This window comes from Onychostoma macrolepis, chromosome 12, assembly GCF_012432095.1.
Source record: "Onychostoma macrolepis isolate SWU-2019 chromosome 12, ASM1243209v1, whole genome shotgun sequence".
NCBI classification, from domain to species: domain Eukaryota; kingdom Metazoa; phylum Chordata; class Actinopteri; order Cypriniformes; family Cyprinidae; genus Onychostoma; species Onychostoma macrolepis.
Genome location: NC_081166.1, coordinates 13,906,405 through 13,925,525, shown reverse-complemented (window position 1 = coordinate 13,925,525; position 19,121 = coordinate 13,906,405). Strand labels below are relative to the sequence as shown.

Here is a 19,121-nt window from a genome sequence, read left to right as displayed (position 1 = left end):
TGCGCAGATTTTGCTCGTCTCAAACAAGCCTATTCTCTCTCTCACGCGCGTGCCTGCTGTTAGGCATGTTTAAAATCATTGGTGTACCCATAAGCCAATCAAATAACCTTTGGTTATGACATATGTTATGCGCTGGTTTAGCCGCCTCGAACTTCCGCTGTAAAGCTGGCTGTGAACGACTTTTGCAGATTATGTGAAGTAAATCTACGCATCCACAATTATCGCCTTGCCGGACTTTGGCCTCCCCAGTTTCTCGCTGACGATCGGTAACAGTTGATCAATTAAACTTTTCCCAAAACCTGTTGGGAGTAGGGCCACAACATCACCTCCATTCAAAATGTGAACCAAACACTCTTCTTGTTCGGGCTTCAGTTGGCAAATGCCGGGAATATTCTCCACAACAGAGCGAATAGCATCCCGTGTCTCCATGTCCTCACCTGAACCTAAACTACAATCTCAAATTCGGCGCTTAGCGTCTACGTCACGGCTCTCAGCCCGCCCTCTGTTCGTTGGTTGGCCGGCTGCTGCGGAGCCGGAGATAATCTGGGAGAGGGTTTGCTATATCAGACTGAGTACAGAAGCGAACTGAAATTGAGTGGAAGTACGAAGTATGACGTAGTCAGGCTATTTAATACTGTGTTGTTACCTGAATGATCCACAGCTGTGTTTTTTGTTTAGTGATAGTTGTTCATGAGTCCCTTGTTTATCCTGAACAGTTAAACTGCCCGCTGTTCTTCAGAAAAATCCTTCAGGTCCCACAAATTGTTTGGTTTTCCAACATTTTTGTGCATTTTGTATGATGATTGATGATTTTGGTAAAATAATTAACATTTTGCAGATTCTGAAAGGGGGGTGTAAACTTTTGACCTCAACTGTAACCCTTTAAATAATACATTTAGCAAAATCTTGCACTAGAGGAACAGCTTTTCTACATCACATAATGTATAAAAATACATGCTTGTTCCTTCCAGGTTTTTTCAACAATGAGTTAGAAACTCTTCCTCTGTTCATGCACATGGGTCATGAACAATCCACAAAGCCTGAGGGGCAAGCATTTTGTTCGCCTGGTCTCCACGGTAACATGGCTTATTTGATCTGCTTGCATGGATGCTGTGATTCATGCCATGTTCCGATATCCTGATCTTGTCATACACTGGTGACGTCAGGCCTGTTAACAGCAGAACAGCATCATCCTTGTACAATGTCAAAGCAGGTCTACATTAAGCAGAGCACGCAACAGGTCTTGCCACTTGTGATGGGAATTCTGGCTTTTTAGTGAGCCAGATCCTTCGGTTCAGCTCAGCTATATATTTTGGTTCACCAATGATTCTTGATGTCTGGCTTTTATAATTAAACATTTTTAGAAATGGTTTGACCTATGATTGGTGTATGTTTAAATATATCACTTAAAGAGTATAATTTCCAGAATAACACATTGTGTTTGGTGTAAAAATCTTAAATAATGTAAAACCATCAAACATTATAAACATTATCATTGAACATTTATAGTGAACTATCCAAAAATAAAAAAATTAAAATAAATAAATAAATTTAAAAAACACCCCAATGCAAACACTCACATCAAAGCAGCATCCAAAAGTTCTGAAACTGATATAGTTCATCTCTTGAATTCCATTGTGATGTTTTTCCAAGGAACAAATAATAATAATTTAGGTCAGTCAGCCAGCTTTCCATTTCACCTCTCAAAGGCCAGCTGTACCAGAACCTTCACCATCATCACAAGAAAAAAAAAGGGGAGAGGTGACGCAATATACTGATGCAATGGAGTTGCTGTGTTATTTTAGTACATTACATAAAGAAGTAATCTCCTTTTGGTTATGATCTTGGATTCTGTGTTCTTTTGTACTTTCTGGGCAAATGCATTTGAGTATACTGGAACATTGTAAGTAACAATTGCATAAACATTCATGTTAATCTATACATACAATTCATTCATTGTTAATACATTCAATCACTCATTCATTACTTTTTGTATGAAATAAAGTCTAGCTGCATACAGTCATAACAAATCCCACTGTAAGCTATCTCAACAGTCCACGCCTGACGTTCACATGATTAAATTTCAAGCATAAATCCCAGGAAAACTGACCTTTTTTTGGGAAAACGAGCTTTGTCACAGAAATCAGTCTTGGATATGCTGCTATGTGGAATGACCCTAATGTTAATATTTCAGTCTTATGATTTCAATAAATAAAAAAATAATACTACTTTTAAAAAAATTCTGACTTTGATCAGGTTTTGCTAACATCATGGGAACTAAATGTGCCTGCAAGGACAGTAACTAAATCATTAAGAAATATGAGGAAAAATGACTTAATCAACATACAAAATAATGATTTAATGTAACATTAATATGCAAATACATTTATGATGGTTCGATATTGAATAAGGGGATATAAAATATCCTAAGCTCAGTACACTCTTAAAAATAAAGGTGCTTCACAGTGCCATAGAAGAACCTTTTTGTCTAAATGGTTCCATAAAGAACCTTTAACATCTGTTCTTTGTGGCGAAAGAAGGTTCTTCAGATTATAAAAAGGTAAGAAAGAGATGGTTCTTTAAAGAACCTTTGACTGAATGGTTCTTTGTGGAACCAAAAATGGTTCTTCTATGGCATCGCTGAGAAGAACCTTTTGAAGCACCTTTATTTTTAAGATTGTATACACAGTAGACATCAATGGGAAGTCACATGCAATGGGCATTTGTGTACACCTTTCAAATGAATAGAATTCTTTGCATTTATATTTCACAACAACACTAACAACAACATCAAGTCTAGTTATTAGGCTATTATTTAAAACTTTCCAAGAATTTGACGTCTAATGCAGCTTATGTGGATAGCTTATGTGTGAGCACGTGAGGTCATATGCTCAGAAGTTTGACGCCCATTTGTGCCTTTACATTCAGACTAGCAAATCACGAATCAGTTTCCGCCGTTTGCATGACTGTAACGCATTATTCAATTATACCCCATAAAAAGGGTGTTACATGTGTAAAACACCAATAGAGCGCGTGCTCAAACTAAATACCGACGTGTTCAATTGGACACAGTGATAGTGGAGGGCTCCTATAAATGCCACGCTGAGTGGGAGAGACTTAGACTGCAACTGAACTCAGAAGCACTACGACGATCAATATCCTACCTGGGAAACGGTTGCAGTTCTGAAATAATATAGGCTACATCTGTTTGCTTTACGACTGTACTTTTAAATAAACAATAATAGCCTATTACAAATTTATTCTCTTTTAATTAGTCATTTAAAGTACATTCAATGGAATACCAAAAGGCGGCAGAATTGAAAGGTTTGTGCAATGGCAAAATTGTCACAGAGTATCTCTGCCGCAACGGCTTTAGCGAGCTGACAGTCGATTCGAAAAAAGTCGCTGTCCAGCACAAAAACGAGACATCCCGGAAAGAGGCAGAGGATGAGTCGCGGTTACCTGCTCTGGAGGCGGCGTACACAACCATCCTGCGAGGTCTGGGAGAAAACACCGACCGGCAGGGGCTCCTCAAAACCCCGCTCCGTGCTGCGAAGGCAATGCAGTTCCTGACCAAAGGCTACCACGAGACCATCTTCGGTAAGTATTAGGCTATTGTTATTATTATGCAGAAAATAATTACATTATACAATTTCACCTGATTTTTGGTATTTTGTTTTAAATATTGGGGTTTCAAACAACGTTTTAGTAGGAAATTACAAGTTAGTCAACAGAAATCAGTTTAACCGGAGCAGGTTACAATAGCAACAGCGCTGCTTGAACACTTCCAGCTAGGATAGGCTACTTTTTATTTTTTATAGCTCGCTTATGAGCTATTACTCTTCTTATACTCTACTGTTTATTTCTTTATTATAGCTTTATAAAACACAAATACACCACATAATATGCTACTTTTGTGCTTTGTTTAAAACGTCTTTAGCTGACTGTGTATAAAGTTATGTTGCGCGAGAAATTTTCTTTCTTTCTAAGTTTTAATATATAGTTTCACTGTTTATTTTATTAATCCCTTCAGACTTGATTTTTTTCCACTGAGTATTTTTAGTTCTCAATAGTTCTTACCTCATCGCCAAACTGGGTTTTATAAGTTACATTTATGGGTATGAATGTAGCCATAATTATGATCACATCATTCTGATCCAGGCATTTGATCCAGTTTGGGCAGTCACATAATACTAAAAATAATTTTACCCACGGTGTGTTTGACAATTCCACTATGTTGGTGAGGTATTGCATAAAATAGCCTACTTATACTTCATTCTGGAATTGCTCAATTAGTCTGCAACAGTTGCTGAAAGCACCAGCTTCAATAGTCTGATTGGTGTGAAGGGCTACTTAAACTAATCACACTTTCTCCTGAACTGACCTGATTTATGAGAAAGCTTTTAATGCATATTGTTTTCAAAGTTCTCTTATAAACCCTTTCATATTTTTATTTTGTGTAAACCCCATCAGAATTGTGTTAAGTAATTAACTTTTGTATATTTGTTTTTCTTATTCCACAGATGTCCTTAATGATGCCATCTTTGATGAAGACCATGAGGAGCTAGTTATTGTGAAAGATATTGACATGTTTTCACTTTGTGAACATCATCTAGTACCATTTTTTGGCAAGGTATGTCTCAATATCTGCTGATAAAGTCAATGAAAGATGCTTTTAGCCATTCAGTTTATGTTATGCTTGATGTTGCACAGCTAGGCAAGGTGGTTTCATGGGTTGTAAGGAATCATTGACGCATACATTTGTCTGGGCCTGGGAGAGTGTTGCTTGCTGGGAGGTCAATGGGTTCTTTTCAATGAGCTGTAGTGCATAAGAAATACATGTTTTTATGTTAATTAATCCGTAGGTTCACATAGGATATCTGCCAAGTAAAAAGGTTGTTGGCCTCAGTAAACTTGCGAGGTGAGTATACAACTTGCAAACACACACACACACACACACACACACACACAGACAATTTAGTGTGCCAGTCTCAGACGGACGGTAAATGGCCTTGTTCTCACATCAGAGTGGGTCTGAAAAAGAGAATGTATTAGTTACAAGTGGCTGAGTTCTTCTGTTATCACAGCCCATTCACTTGAGGCTTAGATCGAAAGCCAGGCACAGTATCCTGTCCCATCTGAAAAACGCCAGACTAGCTGACTTCTGGCGCTGAGGAAATCCCCCTCAACTCCCACCTCCACTGTGGGGTGGTTGTGGGAACCATTAACATTGCAATCCTCACAAAATATCATGTGCAGCCTGGTGTTTCCTTTGCCTGAGTAAAATAAACCAAACTTCATGAGACACCATTCATCAGTCCCATTGATATATATTATGATATCTATCATTGATATCTTATCACAAAATTGTCTAGAATGTTTACCATTTAAATATATAGTTTTATACAATATATATTGTCATTCTTTGGGAAGGAAATAGCTACTTATTGAATTGGTTTTTTGATAAGTGTTTTTTTTTAACGTACGTGCTGTGAATTTTTGTCCCTCTTAGGATTGTTGAAATCTACAGTCGCAGACTGCAAGGTAACTATCACAACTGTCTTATTATTTAGATATCTAAAAAGGGAGATAGACCTATATTAATGTTCAAAAAACAGGGTAGAGTTATTTATATATTTTTAAAGAAATTAATACTTTTATTCAGCAAGGATGCATTACATTGATCAAAAGTGACATTTGTAATGTTACAAAAGATTTCTATTTCAAATAAATGCAAATCAATTTCCTTTATATTCATCAAAGAATCATAAAAAATAATCATCATGGTTTCTAGAAAAATATTAAGCAGCACAACTGTTTTCAACATTGATAATAGTAAAACATATTTATTGATCACCAAATCAGCATATTAGAATGAGTTCTGAATGATCTCTGCAAAATTATGCATTGCAAACATCGGAATAAATTACTTGAATTGAATTGTTTATTTGAATTGAATTCAGGAATTTTACAATATCACTTTTTATATTTTTTGAACAATAAATGGTTTAAAATTAAAGTAGGTTAGAGGATTTTTTTTAAACATTGAAAATCTTACATACCCTTAACTTTTTAAACAGTAGAATTGCTAGTGTTACTTATATAGTAACGTTATACGTAGTCCTGTATAACATCTATTTTCGGCATTAGCATCTCTCAGTCTCAGCCTCAGAATTTACTGTTGAATCCATGCTGCACCTCACATTCGTTGTTTCTTCAGCGTTTTACTGTTAATTTTGTTTATTACAGTCCAAGAGCGCCTAACAAAGCAAATAGCAATGGCAATCTCTGAGGCCTTGCAGCCCGTCGGTGTGGCAGTTGTCATTGAGGCAGCGTAAGTATTTGAAAGATAAAACACAATCATTTCATAAACCCATGTTTCTTAAAACAGGTCAATGCGATTAGATTTCATGTAACTTTAAAGCTCAGAATACAGTACAGTCATTCAGCTGCTTCTTACAGTGGCTGTCATGGTTGATGAATTATTTCTACAATAATACGCATGAAAATTTGTATTTCAAATGTTATTTGTGGTCTGAATGGACGTTTGTTGTTGCAGTCACATGTGTATGGTCATGCGTGGAGTGCAGAAGATGAACAGTCGTACTGTGACCAGCGCCATGCTGGGTGTGTTCAGAGAGGATCCAAAAGCTCGAGAAGAGTTCCTGGCCCTGACCAAAGGTGGACAGTGATCACACTTCCATCCCTGCTCCAACTCCATCAGTGTGTTTACAGCCAAACAGGTCAATGAATATTCTCTACATTTGAAAACCATGGTGCTAAGAGAATCTCACTGAGCCAGAGTTGTAGATTTTTCCACCAGCTACTGAGACTCAGCCTACCGCTGAAACTCAGGGGTCTTCACTGTTTGCATATATTGCATATAGAAAATGTGAATATCAAAGGATCAGTGTTTCATGAACTACTTGTTTTGAGAAAAAGCCTTTGAGAAACTAACACTGAATGGCCAAACATTCACACAGCTGCCTTAAAACTGATATTTCTATTATCTTACTTATAAACAATTACTAAATTAACATATTGCCTCAGACACTTGTCTAACCTTATGACGTTTTACAAAATGAAGATACTAGAACTAATTTGTATATAACTTTAAAAGAAATACATTTTTGTCATATATTCTGATTAGATATCATATTTAAGAGGTCATAAGCAAACATGATGAATAATTTTAGTTATATAAGTCAATGAAAGGTTTCTTGTGACATTACTGTGTGGCATAATGGTAATTATATATGGTTAGAAATAAACAACATTGCCATTAGGATATTGTCACTTTATTACATAATATATAGAACTGAATTGTGTAAGAAATCAAAACAAATGTCAACTATGCCAACTGCAACAATAAAGCACCATTATGAGATGCATTTGTCTTTGCTTTTTTATGCAAATAAATTATTTCTGCAAAATGTTTTATTTTTCAATAAATATTTACAGATGTAAAAACAGTCACACGTTGTAATAGGTGTCCCGAAGAAATCTTCATTTAATTTGTATTAAGGAAATTATATTATACAGAATCTAAGTATTGCTATGTTGTGACTTCTCGCACTTAAAACATGGGAAAAAACACACATACTGTAAGAGGACCCACAAAAATTACTTTCTAAAAACCCTATTATAATACAATTATATGGGTCCAAGAGAAATGAAATTCCAGATGATCACTAAAAAAAGGAAACAACAGATCTCCAGAAAAAAATCTGGAACAGCGTTGACGAAAAGAACCAGTGGCAGAAGAATATGAAGTGGAAACAGATTACTAAAAACATCACTGTACACTGAACTTGTAGCGGTCTTATACTGGTATGTCACGGTCTATTTGTCTCATATTTACATTAGATTCTGCCTTGAAAACAGTAGAGGAAATATCACTTTGAACAAGATAGATATATACATATATTTTTTTTCACTGTGGGAAGAGGTAACATTTAAAAATCAAAGTCTAGAATTTAGTACGGTCTAACGGCTAAATAAGTAAAAAAGGGCAATAAATTGCCATGAAGAGAACTTATTTTAATTAAAAGGCCTTAACCACTGTCATCATGTTCGGTAGTATTAAAAATGATAAATTATTTCCTAAAAAAAAAAGGTTCCAAATGAATAAGAACATTTTCAAAACATGTTTTCCAGCAAATGTACTCAAAGCATCTACATTATCCAAACAGTACAAGCCAATATATTGCTCTAAGGTTGTTTAGTGAGAGAAAAATACCACTGACATATTTTATATAAATACAGTCATAAACTAGTGCACTCCTTTTGCCGCAAACTAAACTCTTTTGTGAACTCAAGTGATCATTCTCAACACTAAGAAGAGTCAACACAGACATCCCCTTCTCATCGAATCTCAGGCGAATCTCCATCAACCAATAATATATCAAACTGAGGTTTGTTTGTAGTTCTTGGTGTCAAGAACCTTCTTCCCACACATGGCACAAATTCCTGTAAAAGCAGAAAAAGAGGGGTGGTGAGAACATACAGATGTGTCGCGTGACAGAAACAAAAGAGCACCTAAGCATTCCCTTGCGATCCATCTCACCTTTTTTGTAAGCACATCCCTGACAGTAATGTGAACCAGACTGATGGACAGAGCTTTTGCATATTCTGCATGTGGCAAATCCAGATTTCCCATAAGGATCAAACCTGTCAAAATTGTACACACGTTGTTATTACACTACTATAACTTACAAATATAAATGTGCTACAAGACTATGATGGTGAAGCATAAAATTCCAAGTAACAAACCTGGCTTTTTTTGATGTCAGCATTTTATTTTCATTAAGCTTTCGACCACCACTCTCTGTAATACAACGGTTTTCAGGTTAGTATTCAGTAATGACGAAGCATGAATACAAATATATAAAAGGGTAATAGACATAAAACGTTAATTAATCTTTAAAACGATTACCTGTTGTGTTTCTAGCCCCATCTTTCCAGGTATCAGGCGTGATGACTCGCCCCAGCTTCTTCTCGCCTGCGGAGGCCATCAAAACAAACCTAACGTTAATTCACAAAAGTCCGACAGCACACACATTTCATGTTTGATTGACTTCCGAATACACGGCATATTAATGTTTAACATCGTAGAGAGAGAGAGAGAGAAAAACTACAAGCGACGTTTATATTTATAGCACACTGTGTTGTTGTTTCTCTCGCTGATCTTGCTAGCGAGCCAAAGCTATTGAATTATTGTATACGAACTGCAATATTAATGGCGTAGACACATTGGTGTAAAACAAATAACCCTTTGATATATACAATATGATTTATAACGTAACTACTTACACTTCTCGCAAACCATCTTCAAATGTGTTAGAAAATCTTAGCTAACACGTCTAGATAGTTCTCAGTTGTTATAAAACGAAGCTAGAAACACTGCTTAGTCTTGAGACGCATAATGATGCATTGTCAAAATAAAAGTCCTAACAAATACTACTCAGTTGTATCAAAGTCTATAGTCTTTGGTTGTATTTAGCGAGAAACTAAAAATTGTGTGCATCAACAGTGGATACTACTACTACTACTAATACAAATAATAATTTTTAAATAGTTTTATTATTAATCTTTTATTATGTGTTGTTTAGATGAGATTGATTGTTGGTGACTTCATTGTACCGGAAGTACACGGCAGGCATGTTTTGTAAATAAATTGTTCGAATTTTACATTTATTTGTAGTCTTATGGCATTCGGGTTAGAAAGGGTACGATTGTAATTTGTACATATTTAAGTGCTCGATGAATCTGGTAAAGTATTAGTTTAGGAATTTTTATTTGTGGATATAAACTTTAACTAGGCACACCACTCAATTGGTAAGTCTTTAACGTTACTTCAAAGTAAATTGAATTAATCGTTAAATTAATCACTTATTTTAGCTGTGTGCAATATAGTTTCCTTTGCCTTTATTTTCATAACCGGAGATTGCCAGTCTCATTATTACGTTGGGTTCTTTTCTTTTGGGTGTTTTGTGTCCTTTCTTTGACCTTATATGAAATTATTTTCATATAAGACACGCAACTTTTCTTTTGGAATTGTTTATTTATCCTATCCCTGCTAAACAAAACAAACAAACAACAGAAGCTCAATAGAAACCAAAACAGAAATTCTAATGGTTTCCATTAAAATACCATTATAAACCATTAGCTTTTTCCAGTAAAACCATTGCAAAATTCCCTTTTGTAGTGTGTTTTGGGCATTTTTCCAATAGGATTTAACATCCCACCAATAGAATCCATCACATACCAGCAGACACCATTATAGTTTCCATTAAAACCAATACAATTCCCATTATAACCATTAAAACCATTACATTTTCTGTTGTGTTTTGGGCAGGGTTCTATTGGTTTTTTCAGCAGGGATTGATTTACTGTCATTGTACTTTTATCAGGTACCGCCATTTAACCTCCATAATGTGGGATGTTGAGATCAGGGGCATGGCATCAGCTCATGCCATTATTGCCTCCTCCATCTTCATGGCAACTGTGATGCCTGCTGTCTTTGTGGAAAACTTCTCTGTTTACGGGACCCACATGGTTTGGCTGTATTGTGTAGCTGGATCTGTTGTTGTGGTCAACATTGCAGTGTTTTGGCTTCTTGGCATCAGCCCACCAACAAAGAAGAACACACTGAGCTACAAGGTAGAGATGCGCAAAATATTTTCCAATGATACGCAAAAATAATCGTTGCCCTTCATAATTTGAGTTTCATTTGTTATTTCTTTGACAGCTCAACAGATTGTTCAAATCCTGTCTGTACTTTCTACTGTCATGCCTCTTTTTTCATACTGTGGTGGTACTGTACGGAGCACCTTTGCTTGAGTAAGTATGTGTTTGTTTGTTTATTTGTTGTTCCAAAATGTAAAACACCAATGTATAAGTCATACCTCACATTGTAGGTCAGCTCTGGAGACATTTTCTCTGGCCGTGCTGCTGTCCACACTCACTACATTGAGATGTCTCTGTATCCTGGGTCCTAATGTACAGGCTTGGATCCGAGTTTTCAGCAGAGATGGGTAAGTGCAGGATAAACTCTCTACATGAACCACTTGAATTATTTCCTCCTCCCTTTCTGATGTGGAAGAGTTTTGTAATCCACTAGATGGAGACCTTGTCCAACTTTGATGAATGTGAGCACCAGTTCTCATAGAATTTCACATACAAGGGATTATTGTAGGATGAACACCTTATATCTGGAATAGATGAAGCAAAACCATTTTGAAATGACAATTGCAATGCTCAAATCCCCATATATGACTAACTGGAGTTAAGTGTGGCTTAATGCTCTCAGACTCAGATCAAATCCGTTTTTTTTCTTCTCTCCATCGGTGTAGGGTGGGGCCTGAGCTGGGTCTTGTTTTCTGAGTGTATCACCATTTAAATAATATAATCCCTAAAGCATCTCTGTATGAATCATTTTAGCTTAAATTAACTTCAAACTAACTTAAGTGTTTTGAAACAAGACCACAGAATGTTTGGACTATCATTTAGTGATTTTCCAATGGTATGATAGTCAGAGATTCAGTGTTGTTTGTACAGCTGCAGTATCTCTGCTTAAGCACTGCAGAAAATTTGGCTCTCGAATGTAAATGCGTAGCTGTTTTCATCGAACATTCATAGTCCTCTTGTATACTACATCATTGCACTGTATACCAGCCTCATGTTTAATACCCTACATACAGTTTGGTTTTTACTAATATAATGTTTATATACACTACCATTCAAAAGTTTGGTGTCAGTAAGAAAGTATGTTTCTGAAAGAAGTCTCATATGCTCGCCAAGGCTGCATATACAGGTGCATCTTAAAAATTAGAGTATCGTGACGTGGAAAAAGTTTTTAAAATGTTTTTATTGTAAGTTATTTCAAAAAGTGAAACGTTCATATATTCTGCATTCATTACATGTAAAGTAAAACATTTCAAAAGTTTTTTTGTTTTAATTTTGATGATTACAGCTTACAGCTCATGAAAGTCAAAAATCCAGTATCTCAAAATATGAGAATATTTCCTAAGATCAATAAAAAAAAGGATTTGCCAGCATCAGTGAGGTGTGGCATGGAAGCGATCAGCCTGTGGCACTGCTGAGCCACTGTTGAGCCTTCAGCTCCTCTGTATTGTTGGATCCACTGTTTCTCATCTTTCTCTTGAAAATATCCCATAGATTCCATATGGGGTTCAGGTCAGGCATGCTGGCTGGCCAATCAAGCACAGTAATATCATGGTCAGCAAACCGCTTGGAAGTGGTTTTGGCACTGTGGGCAGGTGCTAAAGTCCTGCTGGAAAAGGAAGTCAGCATTTCCATAAAGCTTGTCAGCAGATGGAGACGGCTGCATTGACTTTGGACTTGATAAAACACAATGGACCAACATCAGCAGACATCACCCAAAATCATCACTGACTTCGGAAACTTCACACTGAGCTTCAAGCAGCTTGGATTCTGTGCCTCTCCAGTCTTCCTCCAGACTCCAGACCTTGATTTCCAAATGAAATGCAAAATTTACTTTTATCTGAAAAGAGGACTCCAGCTACAGTCCACTCCTTGTGAAGCTCTCTTAAGTGTTTTAATCGGCTTTGCTTGACGGTATTCTCAAGCTTGCAGTCATCCCTGTTGCTTGTGCACCTTTTCCTGCCCAGTTTCTACCTTCCAGTCAATTTTGCTTTTAATATGCTTTGATAGAGCACTCTGTGAACAGCCACCCCTTTCAGTAATGACCTTCTGTGACTTACCCTCTTTGTGGAGAGTGTCAATGATTGTCTTCTGGACCACTGCCAAGTCACCAGTGTTCCCCATCATTGTGGTTTCAAAGAACAAGAGATACTCCAAATTTATACTGTAGGGATGGCCATTTAATGAAGCTCAAATGTAAATATTATCATATTTTGAGAAACTGATTTTTGACTTTCATGTGCTGTATGCTTTTGAAAAAACTTTTGAAATGTTTTACTTTACATGTAATGAATCTAGAATATATGAAAGTTTCACTTTTTGAAATAAGTTACAATAAAAAAAAAAGAACTCTTTCACGATATTCAAATTTTTTGAGATGCACTGTATTTGATCAAAAAACAGAAAAGTGGTATAATGTTATTAAATATTATTTCAATATAAAATAACTGTTTTCCTTTTGGATATTTTAAAATGTTGTGTATTCCTGTAATGGAAAATCTCACATAATCCTTCAGGTATTACTCTAATATGAGGATATGGTGATCAAAAACATTTCTTATTATTATAATAGTGTTAAAAACAGCTGTGCTGTTTACTATTTTTGTGGAAACCATGATACCTTTTTCAAGATATTTTGATGAATAGAAAGTTCAAAAGAAGAGCAGAATATAAAAGTCTTTGCTGTCACTTTTGGTCAATTAAATGCATCCTTGCTGAATAAAAGTATAGATTTCTTTAAAAAAAAAAAAAAAATCACTGACCCCAAACGTTTGAATGGCAGTGTACGTTTATATGAGCACTGCTTCTTTTGATATGGTTCATTTTCTGTATTCAAGAGCACTGGTTGTATTTTGTTCATGTTAATTTGTTATCAGCAATGTTATGATGTTATTGTTAAGCATGTGTGATTTTCAGGGCGATGTCAGTGTGGGACACCTCTCTTCAGATTACCACTGGCTGTAGTGTGATTGGGGCCTGGCTGGGAGCTTTCCCTATTCCTCTCGACTGGGACAGACCCTGGCAGGTTAGTGTTGTTACACTATTGCAATATCGCAATGCCAACTGCTCTCAGAAATTCTAGTCATTTCAATAGAAATATAAATTAGCAGTTAACGCACATGCTTCTGGCTCATTGAGATGTGGTGCTCAGTTGGGTGATGCAGGTTTGAGTCTGGCCTGTAGCGCATACCAATGCATTTCTTCTGTCTTTCCCCCTATGATTTCTTTAGTAAAGCAAAAGAAGCCTCTCAAAACTGTGTTGCTTAATGAGAGCATTGGTTAGTTCCATAGTTATGCTCAGTGAAGAGCAGATTTCTACCGTGGCAGCAGATTTTCAGTAGAAGGTTCCTTGTTTCAGAGCTCTTGCTCTTATTCTGCATTAGACCTCAGAAAGGAGGAACATGCCAGAGAAATTGCTTTGTATAAATATTTTGGTTTTTGTTTAACTTTTAGTTTTATGTTTGTGCTCTCTATTTATAACATTTTATATATATTTATTCAAATTCATTCTTCTCGGTTTGCAAAAAAAAAAAAAATCATCTATTTTTGTCCATCAAGCCTAGTTATTATGCTTCTTAAAAAGGGATAGTTTACCAAAAATTCAAATTAATTTACTCATTCTCATTGAAAAACCTGTGATTTTTCTAATGCACAAAACAAAAGGAGATTTTAATGCTCTGTTTATGGCCATATAATGAAAGCCAGTGGGGTCCAATGTTGCTTTAGAAAAAATATATATATATATATATATATATATATATATTTTTTTTTTTTTTCTCACCAGGACTCTTTTTTTAAAAATTTTATTCAATAGTATTTTTGAAAGACATCTCTTATGCTCACCAAGGCTGAATTTATTTAATCAAAATACAGTAAAACAGTAATACTGTGAAACATTTTTACAATTTAAAATAAATAACTTTTTTTCGAATATAATATATTTTGAAATGTAATTTATTCCTGTGATGGCAAAGCTGAATTTTCAGTATCATTACTCTAGACAGTGTCACATAACTCAGAAATCATACTAAACATTAGATTTCCATTACAAATTTATGCAGTTCTTTCTATTCATCAGAATTCTGATTACAAAGGTATCATTGTTTCCCCAAAAATATTAAGCAGAAAAAATAGTTTTCAACACCGATAATAATCAGAACCATTATTAATAATTGAGCACCAATAATAATTGATAATATCTGAGCTCCAAATCAGCATATCAAAATGATTTCTGCAAGGATCATGTGACACTGAAGATTGGTGTAATGACTGGTGAAAATTCAACTTTGCCATCACGGGAATAAATTATATATTAAAATGCATAAGAGTTATTTTAAATTAGAATAATATTTCACAAGATTACGGTTTTGTGATCAAATAAATGCAGGCTTGATCAGCATAAGAGACTTTTCAAAATATGAACAAATATAAAGAAATCATTATACTAGGGATCATTGTCAAATAGAAAACAACTGATGTGTAGTTAACACTAAAAGCCCTTTTAGACAATATACACATCCTCTCAACCAATAAATCATGTAGGATAGTCATAGACAGGTTTTGTTGGGAATGAACCAATCTTCATGAAAAATGTAATGTTCTCAAAGCATAGAAAGACTGCACTGGTACTTCAATTATTCATGTGTTGTACAGAGACATTGATCAGAGGCCAGTGTTTGCCCTCATTTTGCCCTCAAAATGTCACACTGAAGTCTCCCATGTGTGCTTTTTGACACGCTGTCTACACACAGATGTCTAGACGAGAGCAGAGAGATGAGCCCGATTCATTATGGGAGAGAGGAGGCTGTAGGGAGGGGAGAGAGGCTGCCGTACAGTGATTCCTCAACACATGATGATGGGAGTGTGAACTTACGAGGAACTCTGGGGTGGTTCAGAATGGAAGAGAGGAGTGACTCACACAGACTCTCTCCTTCTAATTGCCATGACACTCTTGAAATATTGCAGCCCATATTATGGTCTTGAGATAATTGAATAATCAATTTTGCTGACTACTTTTTTTTTTTAATTCTGAGAGACAAATTTTCAGTCAGTCAGAGATCAAGTATGAAGTGTAGAACTCTCATTCTCTGTACAATACAGACAGAAATTAGTGCTGATCTCTCTCTCTCTATATATATACAGTCATGGCACCCTTGGTCAAATATCGGCACCCTTGGTAAATATCATCAAAGGCGGCTGTGAAAATTAATCTGCATTGTTAATCCTTTTGATCTTTTATTAAAATAATTCACAAAAATCTAACCTTTCATTGGATAAGAATTTAAAATGGGGAGAAACATCATTATGAAATAAACGTTTTTCTCAAATACACGTTGGACACAATTATTGGCACCCCTAGAAATTCTTATGAATAAAATATTTCTGAAGTATATTCCCATTCATATTCACAATTTTGAGCTCTCCAGGGTGATTATGAACATGAAATTATCCAGCCATGGCTTCCTGTTTCACAGAAATATAAATAGGAGGGAAAACAAAGCCCAAATTCCCTTAATCATCCATCACAATGAGAAAAAACAAAGAATATATTTCTGATGTGCAGCAAAAGATAATTGAGCTTCACAAATTAGTGAAGTGGCTTTAAGAAAAGAGCTAGAGAATTTCCAATCAACATAAAATGTTAAGAAACTGCCTGGAAGAGGACGTATATCTATATTGTCCCAATGCACGGTGAGAAGGAGAGTTTGAGTGGCTAAATACTCTCCAAGGACCACAGCTGGAGAATTGCAGAAAATAGTTGAGTCTCAGGGTCAGAAAACCTTTAAAAAAAAAAAAGGTCAAAACAGCTCCTACATCACCGCGTTGTTTGGGAGGGTTTCAAGAAAAATTATCCTAGCTCATCCAAAAACAAATTCCAGCATATTCAGTTATCAGACACGACTGGAACTTCAAATGGGACTGGCTTCTATGGTCAGATGAAACTAAAAAATGAGCTTTTTAGCAGCAAACACTCAAGATGGGTTTGGTGAACACGGGGATAAAAGTACCCCATGTGTACAATGAAATTGTACAAAAAACTGCTGTATTTTTTATGTTTTTGGTGTATTTTGATTTTTGATATTTCTGCTGGAGGTCCTGGACATCTTGTTTAGACATGTGGCATCATGGATTCTATCAAATACCAACAGATAAAAAAATCAATAAGTGACTGACTCTGTTAGAAATCTTATAATGGGCCATGTTTGGATCTTCCAACCGGACAATAATCCAAACACAAACCTCAAAAACAACACAAAAATGGGTGACTGAGCACAAAACCAAGCTTCTGCTGGCCATTCCAGTCCTCTGACCTGAACCCTGCAGAAAATGAGTGGTGAACTGAAGAGAAGAAGCACCAACATGGAGCTGTGAATCTAAAGAGTCTGGAGTGATTCTGGACGAAGCAATGGTCTCTGATCTCTTTTCAGGTGTTCTCATCAGGCATTATAGGAGAAAATTTAGAGCTGAACGTAGAGCTGAAAAACGTTTATTTCTCCCCATTTTAAATTCCTATAATCCAATGAAAGGTTAGATTTTTGTGAATTTTTCAAATAAAAGATCAAAAGGATTAACAATGCAGATTAATTTTCACAGCCTTCTTTGATCATATTTACCAAGGGTGCCGATATTTGTGGCCATGACTGTATATATATTTATATTCAAAAGTTTAGGGTCATTATTATTATTTTAATAAAAGAAATTATGCATGGCATTGATCAAATCTGACAAGTACATTATATTTTAAATATGTGCTATTATTTTGAACTTACTTTGATGTAAAGCAGTGATCCTCAAATCTGTGTGTTTGATTAGGGTTAGAGCTAAACTCTGCAGGAAAGTGGATCTCGCGAGCCAGATTTGAGTATCCCCGATGTAAAGGATCACAAAAAAATTTGCTTTCCACAAAAAAAATAAAAATTTTTTTTAAAAAGCTAAACTATTTTCAGCATTGATAAGAAATGTTGCACCAAATCAGCATATTAGAATGATTTCTGAAGGATCATGTGACACTGAAGACTGGAGTGATGATGCTGAAAATTCAGCATTGCCATCACAGAAATAAATTACACTTAAAATATAAAACCTTTATTTTAAATAATAATTATTGCAATAATATTACATGTGTTTTTACCATATTTTTGATCAAATAAAAATGCAGACTTGGTAAGCACAAGAAATGTTTTTCAAAACATTCTTACTGACCCCAAACTTTTGAACGGTATCATACATTTTTGTGTCATGAATTGGTATAATAAGAATTATTTTTCTTAATATAACAGAAAAATAATTGCATATTTTAATTTTTTATGTGCAAGACTGAAATAAGGCATTCAAATCTATATGAAACAAGACTAAATAAAAAAAGGCAAAAATTTAGAAAAACCTGTTTTGTACTCAGTAAAGATTGAGGCAAGTCATTAAATTTACATTTTGTTTATCCACTGCGCATTGGGCATCAACAGCAAGTTTTCATATTAATTATGTACTCCCATAAAACCATTGTGCCTTTTAATTTTTAGATTTGCATTCCATATATCTGCTATTTATAAAGGCTTTTTTTGTTGCTCACAATGTGCTGGAAGCTTTAAAGACCACTTCACATATTTGCATGGACTGCAAGAAATTCATAAAAAAAAAATAACATTTGAAATCACTTTGATCATATGAAGCAAAAATTCTAAATGCAAAGCAGTCGGCACACACCTGAGAGGCAAGGCCACCAATACATAACACTCAAAACTCTACGTTAAAAAAAGAAAGAGGAATAAAGCAGTCTCAAATAGAAAATTTGGTTGGTAAAACACCACAGTGATTCTGTAGAATTTGCAGTCAGTCACTTGTGCTCCTTCAAAATCTTCATTTTCTGGCTCTTATATCCAGGTTTGGCCCATCTCCTGTACCCTTGGGGCAATTACTGGATTTCTGACTGGCCTCCTCGCTGCTCCTGTCTGGATCCACTGGCATCGCAAACAACTCACCTACAAGCTCAAGTGAGGAAAAGGGGGACACAATCACAGGCCACCAGGAACTGAGAGAGAAATAGATCCAGGCTGGAGTCATAAAACGACTGTCTGTCCCAGTACGTGCTCTAAGAAATGCTGCCTGACTCTGAGGTCCCATTTACAACAATAACAAAAAAATCTGTAATTTCTGTGTTTGCTTTTTGTAGAATAGATATTTAATTTGTTGTATGCTCCTAATGGCAGTATATTTCTAAGATCATTCCTCTCGTTCTTCCTGTAAATAAAGTCAGTACCGACTTGAGACATTTTGTAAAAAGCAAGTGTTTTGCAACCCAAATTGAGATGCGGAGTTTCCCTTTTTGAAGAAAGTCTTACTTCTGTAAATGGCCGATGGGTTTGGTTGTGCTGTTTAGGCTTGTCTGGGTTTCATCTCTCAAATGAACTCGTGCTTGCCAAGCCAGACACGGAAAT

General features: G+C 35.7%; 3 protein-coding genes across 3 annotated transcripts; 2 read left to right on the top strand and 1 right to left on the bottom strand.

Moving 5' to 3' along the window:
- Window positions 1-3,019: 3,019 nt before the first annotated feature.
- On the top strand, window positions 3,020-7,387 carry gch2 (GTP cyclohydrolase 2). The gene is made up of 6 exons (XM_058794666.1): window positions 3,020-3,600; window positions 4,524-4,633; window positions 4,866-4,921; window positions 5,513-5,544; window positions 6,250-6,334; window positions 6,560-7,387. Exons 1-6 carry the CDS (start codon window positions 3,294-3,296, stop codon window positions 6,690-6,692), a joined length of 723 nt encoding a protein of 240 aa, XP_058650649.1. The 5' UTR covers window positions 3,020-3,293; the 3' UTR covers window positions 6,693-7,387.
- On the bottom strand, window positions 7,283-9,445 carry cript (cysteine-rich PDZ-binding protein). Its single transcript, XM_058794668.1, has 5 exons — window positions 9,313-9,445; window positions 8,936-9,001; window positions 8,773-8,827; window positions 8,567-8,670; window positions 7,283-8,469 (listed from the first exon to the last, which is right to left on the bottom strand). The coding sequence occupies exons 1-5, from the start codon at window positions 9,326-9,328 to the stop codon at window positions 8,405-8,407; spliced, it is 306 nt and encodes a 101-aa protein (XP_058650651.1). The 5' UTR covers window positions 9,329-9,445; the 3' UTR covers window positions 7,283-8,404.
- Window positions 9,446-9,637: 192 nt separating this feature from the next.
- pigf (phosphatidylinositol glycan anchor biosynthesis, class F) lies at window positions 9,638-18,705 on the top strand. The gene is made up of 6 exons (XM_058793573.1): window positions 9,638-9,837; window positions 10,413-10,662; window positions 10,751-10,842; window positions 10,920-11,036; window positions 13,603-13,711; window positions 18,568-18,705. Exons 2-6 carry the CDS (start codon window positions 10,435-10,437, stop codon window positions 18,679-18,681), a joined length of 660 nt encoding a protein of 219 aa, XP_058649556.1. The 5' UTR covers window positions 9,638-9,837; window positions 10,413-10,434; the 3' UTR covers window positions 18,682-18,705.
- Window positions 18,706-19,121: the final 416 nt, after the last annotated feature.

Coding starts and splice junctions, on each gene's coding strand:
- gch2 (XM_058794666.1), top strand. CDS start 3,294: ATGGAATACCAAAAGGCGGCAGAATTGAAAGGTTTGTGCAATGGCAAA. Junction 3,601..4,523: donor CTACCACGAGACCATCTTCG/GTAAGTATTAGG, acceptor CTTATTCCACAG/ATGTCCTTAATGATGCCATC. Junction 4,922..5,512: donor GGCCTCAGTAAACTTGCGAG/GTGAGTATACAA, acceptor TGTCCCTCTTAG/GATTGTTGAAATCTACAGTC.
- cript (XM_058794668.1), bottom strand. Junction 8,828..8,935: donor TGGGGCTAGAAACACAACAG/GTAATCGTTTTA, acceptor GTTGTATTACAG/AGAGTGGTGGTCGAAAGCTT. Junction 8,470..8,566: donor GGGATGTGCTTACAAAAAAG/GTGAGATGGATC, acceptor CTGCTTTTACAG/GAATTTGTGCCATGTGTGGG.
- pigf (XM_058793573.1), top strand. CDS start 10,435: ATGTGGGATGTTGAGATCAGGGGCATGGCATCAGCTCATGCCATTATT. Junction 10,663..10,750: donor AGAACACACTGAGCTACAAG/GTAGAGATGCGC, acceptor TTTCTTTGACAG/CTCAACAGATTGTTCAAATC. Junction 10,843..10,919: donor TACGGAGCACCTTTGCTTGA/GTAAGTATGTGT, acceptor CTCACATTGTAG/GTCAGCTCTGGAGACATTTT.